Raw genomic sequence first — 7,192 nt, forward strand, 5'->3', positions numbered from 1 at the left:
GTTTATCGTCTCATCCGAATGAGTAGCGTCCAGACCACCACTCAAGGTCTAGTGGAGGGGGAGAAAATATCGGCGGCTGAACCGTGATTCGAACCAGCGCGCTCAGATTCTCTAGCTTCCTAAGCGGACGCATTACCTCTAGGCAATCACTCCACATGTGTTAGTCGATTGAAGAAGACAGGACTCACCATTTCTTTGACGTTTGACTGACAGTCTTGGATCACAGAACTTTTTCTTCTTGTTCAGCGTTCCCAGACCATGTTCAGACGGTCAGTCCGGAGCGAATGACGAAGTCCGCAGTCCGCTGGAGCTCTGTCGCCGTTCCCCACAACTTGTCCTGGAGCGCTGCGGGACTGGGCCAGATCTGGTGCCTCAGCTCTTCGTGTAGAGGGCAGTCTTGCAGGACATGGGCTGGAGTTTGTGAAGTGATGTCACACGGTCACTGGTCTGTGTGGGAAATGTTCAGTTTGTAGAGATGGGAGAGGAGCTGGTCTGTGTGGGGAATTTTCAGTTTGTAGAGATGGGAGAGGAGCTGGTCTGTGTGGGAAATGTTCAGTTTGTAGAGATGGGAGAGGAGCTGGTCTGTGTGGGAAATTTTCAGTTTGTAGAGATGGGAGAGGAGCTGGTCTGTGTGGGAAATGTCAGTTTGTAGAGATGAGAGAGGAGCTGGCAGTGGCCTGTGCGCAGTCTGAGGATGATGACTTGCTGAGCTGGACCCAGCTGATGGATGCTGTCCTCCTCTGGTCCCAGATGTAGCCGCTCTCGTCAGCTGTTTCTCGAGTGGCTGCGAAGGATGGTCTTCCCCTCCGCAAAGCTAAGGGGGTGGGCAGATTGGGTGAGCCTGCTTCCTGCTTTGGAGAGCTTGTCTGCCTTTGCATCTCCTGCAGAACGTCGTTGCCGCCTTTCCCCCACACCTTCCATATCGGAGACCACCTTCTTCGTTCGTGGGCTGCAACTCCCACGTTCACTCGTATGTACACGAGTTGGTGGGTGTTTACGTGCATGACCGTTTTCACCCCGCCATGTAGGCAGCCATACTCAGTTTTCGGGGTATTGGAGGCCTATCTGTCAGCAAGGCGGTCGAGGTTTTCTTCACAGTCGTTGGAAGTCCAGTAATTTGAAGTGAAAATAAGAGCGAAGTTTACCCAGTGTTCGTTTAAATAAATGTATCATTTCCCTTCGTTTCAGATCATGTGACCGAGACAGAGAGAGAGAGAGAGAGAGAGAGAGAGAGAGAGAGAGAGAGAGAGAGAGAGAGGAAGTGAACTGAATTGAATCGAACTGAATAATTCTTTTTTCTGTACGTAATAGACTTAGCAAGGATATGTTTTTTTCCCCATCCAGCCCTCGAAGGAGAAACCAGTAAAATGATACAACATTCTGTGATGCAGTCTTTTCCAGCACACTTATATTCACATGCAACAGAGAGTATGCATGATTTTTCTTCACTCTTTTTGTGGCAGCGACTTTTTGCCGAACAGTGCCCAAAACGTTTCTCTGTAGCGGGACCCCATGGCGTAATACACGAAGATGTTGAGGCTGGCGTTGATGAAGGTGAACACTTCAGACACCCATAAACTGGTCAGGAAGAAACTCAGATTTTGATGCCCACCCGTGTTCATCCCTTCAAAAAACAGCCAGCTGAATCGGATGAGAGCAACAGGGAAAATACAAGCCATGAAGAGAATGGACGTGCCGACCAGCATCTTGGTGAGGGCCACTTCACGGGGAGAGATGGAGGAGGAGGTTTCGGCACGCCACGTCACAACCTGACGGAGTTTGACAACGGTGAGTCTTGTAGTTGTGACCACAACAACCATCACAAACCCAGGCAGGCCAACACCGAACACGAAACTTTCCAGATTGTCGATCAGTTCCTGGTGACGTTTGTAGAAGTCTCCTACAATCCCTGTCATTGACACGGTTCCAGATTCTGGATCATAAACGCAGCCAACACGATATCGAAACGCCATGATGGAATACAGACTCAACACAAAGATGTATGCAGCAGCAATGATGGCAGCCATCGTCCGAGTGCGCAGCAGAGTCTGGAATTTGAGTGGATTGAGAACACAGAGACATCTCTCGGTGGCGATAATGGCGGACAGGATGTATGAAATGAAGTTGAAGCCCATCAAACCCAACAGGTTGTTGTTGGTCAGGAAAGTATCAATGGGGCCATAGTGTCCTGTTTTTGCGAACTGTAGATGTAACTGCTCCCCGTGGTGAATCATTCCCATGATCAGGTGGAGCTCGTCAGTCAAAGCCAAGGCGAAGAGACACAGGTTGACACGATCCTTGAGGCCCTGTTTAAAGAACACCGCCATGTTGATGACGTTTGCTGGTCCTCCAATCAGAAACAGGAAAGCCAGCAGACTGTCCTTCATTTTACGCGCAATGATTTCCACTTCAGAGCTTACAATACTGTGGTGGTCATCCGATGATGAATGATCTTGCACGATGAACAGAACTTCACTTTCACTGCAGCCATCTTCAAACGTCGTGTTCAGGCCAATCGTTTGGACCTCCGTGTGAAGCGAGTGGTTACTTTCCATGATGGCTCTGATATTGGTGCTCTGGGGGCTACACTTCAACGAGATATTCCCAAGTGATGACACCACGCTGTGTCCTCCTTATAAACAGGTCACGCTGGACGTTGATTATTATGCACAGATTTTCGTGATCGAGGCTCAAGGAGTATTGGCACAGTCAGTAAAATGTTCAACACGAAGCAAAGTAGTCACGTAAGACAGAAGAAATAACGATGTAAACTGAAACACAAACAGGTGTCACGGGGACCCATTAGTTACCACCAGAAGAAGACGAAACACGCACGTTAAAGTTTTGGGTTGTGGAAACAAGAACAGGTCCAGCATGCACACCCTCGAAAACGGAGTATGGCTGTCTAAGTGGCGGGGTCATACACACAAAAGCCCACTCGTGTACATACTAGTGAACGTGGGAGTTGCGAAGAAGAAGAAGAAGAAGAAGAATATATAATTTTTGCTCGAAAAGAACTCGCATGCTGGAAACATGTCAGAAAGAGGCACAAGGTGACGGGTCAGTCCATCTCTCTCCTTCAGAGAGCTGGCTACATTCCGAATGCTCACTGTGATGCAGTCAGTGTCATGAGGGACTCATCGTATTTTTTCCTCATTTAGACGATTGAGTTAATTCCCTGAAGACCTGACTGACTGACCAGCAGTGGACGGACGGACACACACACACACACACACACACACACACAGAGCTACACACACACACACAAACACACACACACACACACAGAGCTACACACACACACACACACACACACACACAGCCACACACACACACACAGCCACACACACACACACACACGCACAGAGAGGAGGAGAGAGAGGGAGAGGGAGAGGGAGAGAGAGAGAGAGACAGAGACAGAGGCAGAGAGGCAGAGAGAGACAGAGACAGAGAGACAGAGATAGAGAAAGAGAAAGACAGAGAGAGAGAAAGAGAGACAGAGAGGGGGAGAAAGAGAGTGAGGGGAGAGAGACACAGAGACAGAGAGAGAGAGAGAGAGAGAAACAGAGAGAGAGACGAGAGAGAGAGAGAGAGAGAGAGAGAGAGAGAGAGATGCAGCATCCTATTCGCAATCGGACAAGGCCACGCTGACTTTTACTTAAAGATCTAGCACGCAGCTTTCCTGCTTCAGTTCCAAGGACCTGGTCAGGCTGCCTCCTCCTCTTCCTTGTCAGCAGCTGTGACCGACACTTTGCCATCGACATCGCTGATCTCATTCCAGGCCTTTGCGATGAGGACGAAAGGCTGGGAAAGAGACAACTTTGCAGAATGCAATGTTGATAACATCTTGCTGCTCACTATGTTAACAATACCCTTTTTTTGTCAGTCTAGAGTTACGCATGCGTGAGACTGGTGTGAAAGCACTTTGATTTGTCTCTGCACAAGTTTAGCACTGTAAAAATACTAATTCGTCTTCTTCTTCTTCTTCTTCTACTCATAACACCTTGCTGCTCTCTGTATGTTAACAACACCTTGCTATTCTCTGTATGTTAACAACACCTTGCTATTCTCTGTATGTTAACAACACCTTGCTGTTCTCTGTATGTTAACAACACCTTGCTGTTCTCTGTATGTTAACAACACCTTACTGCCCTCTGTATGTTAACAGCACCTTACTGCCCTCTGTATGTTAACAGCACCTTGCTGCTCTCTGTATGTTAACAACACCTTGCTGCTCTCTGTATGTTAACAACACCTTGCTGCTCTCTGTATGTTAACAACACCTTGCTGCTCTGTATGTTAACAACACCTTGCTGCTTTGTATGTTAACAACACCTTGCTGTTCTCTGTATGTTAACAACACCTTACTGTTCTCTGTATGTTAACAACACCTTGCTGCTCTCTGTATGTTAACAACACCTTGCTGCTTTGTATGTTAACAACACCTTGCTGTTCTCTGTATGTTAACAACACCTTACTGTTCTCTGTATGTTAACAACACCTTGCTGTTCTCTGTGTGTTAACAACACCTTGCTGCTTTGTATGTTAACAACACCTTGCTGTTCTCTGTATGTTAACAACACCTTACTGTTCTCTGTATGTTAACAACACCTTGCTGCTCTCTGTATGTTAACAACACCTTACTGTTCTCTGTGTGTGTCAGGTCAGGGGCATAGCCCTTGCTACTGGTACCATGTAACCCAGTACTACCTGCCGCATGTGAAGTCTACCAACGACGGACCAGGCGGAGGAGGAAACCTTTCCCAACGGCTGTGAAGGCGGAAGAGAATGACCAAAGGGCAGGGGGAGCTCTTATCCCTGGCTGGAAGTCCCCCTAGGAGAAGGAGCTCCGAAGAAAAAACCTGCACCTGCCAAGGCCGTCCTACACGTGGCAGTATCTGCACCTGTGGGACTGTGAGCGTCAGTAGGAGAGAGAGTGGGGAAGGGACTGCACAACTCCTCACTAAAAAAAGTCACCTGTGCAGGTCAGGCAACCAGGCTAATGTCGGAACGACGAGCTAGCCCTTCAACAGCCAGCTTTTCCAAGCCTTGCGGCGATGGAGAAGTGGTAACGGGGACAGGCAGAGGATGCTGCTGGCAGTTCCTAGTCACGACTCTGCACGCAGGCGGCTGTGGGGTGATGGTCGTCCGCCGTAGACTGGGGCAGATGCGGCGCCCGTATCCTCACACAGTGTCAGAGCAGCCCTTTTTAGGGACAGCACTGCTCTCCCCACATGGGGAAGGGGAGATAAAAGGATCCCCAAACAAAGCCTGCCTCACCTAGTACCTAGTAGGAAACCGCACCTACTTGGACATCCAACAATAGCAGTCGAAAACAGAAGAAAAGAACCAGGAGTCATGCCCTGACTCTGGGTGCCTGGAACGTTCGCGCCCTCTTAGACAGAGACGACAGACCAGAAAGACGCACAGCGCTCATTGCTAGAATGCTTGATCGCTACCAGGTGGATATAGCAGCCCTGAGCGAAACCAGGTTTGCGGGTGAAACCCAGCTGGAGGAAGTTGGAGGGGGCTACACCTTCTACTGCACTGGGAAGCCAGATGGCACCCCAGAGCTGTCTAGTTGTGCTGACCACCTTGTTGTACTGCTGTGAAAGATGGACGACGTATCGCCGTCACGTTCAACAACTTGAGCAGTTTCACCAGAGATGCCTACGAAAGATCCTCGGCATAAAGTGGCAAGACAGGGTCTCCAACCTCCAGGCCCTAGAGAGGAGCGGCCTACCCAGCATCAAAAGCCTGCTGATCCAGTGCCAGCTACGCTGGACAGGACACGTTGTCCGCATGACAGACAGCAGAATCCCGAAGATTTTTTTTTTTTTTTTTTTTTTTGCTGCCCCATCATCTGCACCGTTTCAGTGGCATTACTCCCACGCCGCTCATTTAGATTCCCCCATACACGGCCACACTCGGGTTCGTCCGTCGCAGTTCCAGCGTCGGCAGTCCACAGGGAACCATCGATGTTAGGTCGCCAGGAGGCCACACACCAGAGGAGACCCTGCACTGCTGCTGAGTCACTTCGGTGGTGTTCAGTGGTGCCTGTTCTGTTTTAAAGTACTTAGGACACCACCTACTAAGCCCCCTACTAACGACAATAATAGCTTAGTCGCGGAGCCAGACTGAGTGAGCGTCCCTCCCAGAGTGGAGACCGCCACCACGTCCCTCAAACAACAGTTCCCCATGAATCTGCCGACACTGACGACATTGACAGGACTCACCCCAAGCACGGAAGTGGAGGGGTATCGAAACTGAGGTCACCATGAGAGCAGGGCATGAAAGGCCACAGACTTTGAGACTATTTTGTTTATATTGATGACGATGAAAGAGCAGGAGGATGACGATGATGATGACGATGTTGCTGTGAAGGTCCATTTTGGTTTGGGACTGCGTGACAAGGCTGTACTCTACGCTTCCTGTCATAATGATATCCCGGCGTTAACCAGGCCCGAGAGATACAGACACTTGCAGTGTTGGTCAGGTAATTAGAGCAACACACCCAAAGACGCATCCTTGAAGTGGATGACACTCGACTGTGTGGTCCCAGTCTCTCCATTTAAGCCCACAGCACACTCAACTCTGGGTAGGAGCCGGCCACGGGCCGAAAAACCCACCTGCTGGGATTCGAACCCACGTCCTCCCAGCCGTCAGTCCGCGACGCTACGCTGGACAGGACACGTTGTCCGCATGACAGACAGCAGGATCCCGAAGATGCTTTTGTGAAGGAAGGCCACCGTGAACGTGGAAGACCCTGCAAGCGCTTCAAGGACACCTTGAAGACAAACCTCAAAGCATGTGACATAGACATCGTTTCCTGGGAAACTGATGCCCTTGACCGCTGTCGCTGGAAGATGCTGTGCTCTAGTGGCATAAAGACGTTTGAAAACAAGAGAACGCTGGCCATTAAGGAGAAGCGTGAGCGAAGGAAGCAGGGCTCAACTTCTGGAGACGTTTTCCCTTGCAACACCTGTGGGAAGTGCTGCGCATCCAGAATCTGCCTCTTCTCCCATATGAGACACACACCGACAGACAAGCCTGCCTGCCTACTCATCCGTCGGACCGACGGGAGACTCCATCACTGTTCTCTGTATGTTAACAACACCTTACTGCTCTGTATGTTAACAACACCTTGCTGCTCCCTGTATGTTAACAAAATCTTGCTGCTCTCTGTATGTTA

The 7,192-nt window shown here is 49.8% G+C and overlaps 1 protein-coding gene across 1 annotated transcript; it reads right to left on the reverse strand.

Annotated features, from left to right (window-relative positions):
• Nucleotides 1-1,445: 1,445 nt before the first annotated feature.
• On the reverse strand, nucleotides 1,446-2,555 carry LOC143296667 (uncharacterized). The gene has a single exon (XM_076608698.1). The coding sequence runs from the start codon at nucleotides 2,553-2,555 to the stop codon at nucleotides 1,446-1,448; it is 1,110 nt and encodes a 369-aa protein (XP_076464813.1).
• Nucleotides 2,556-7,192: the final 4,637 nt, after the last annotated feature.

Source organism: Babylonia areolata, chromosome 21 (assembly GCF_041734735.1).
Source record: "Babylonia areolata isolate BAREFJ2019XMU chromosome 21, ASM4173473v1, whole genome shotgun sequence".
NCBI classification, from domain to species: Eukaryota; Metazoa; Mollusca; class Gastropoda; order Neogastropoda; family Buccinidae; genus Babylonia; species Babylonia areolata.

What these genes read in the sequence shown, in the direction of transcription:
- LOC143296667 (XM_076608698.1), bottom strand. Translation starts at nt 2,555, where the DNA reads ATGGAAAGTAACCACTCGCTTCACACGGAGGTCCAAACGATTGGCCTG.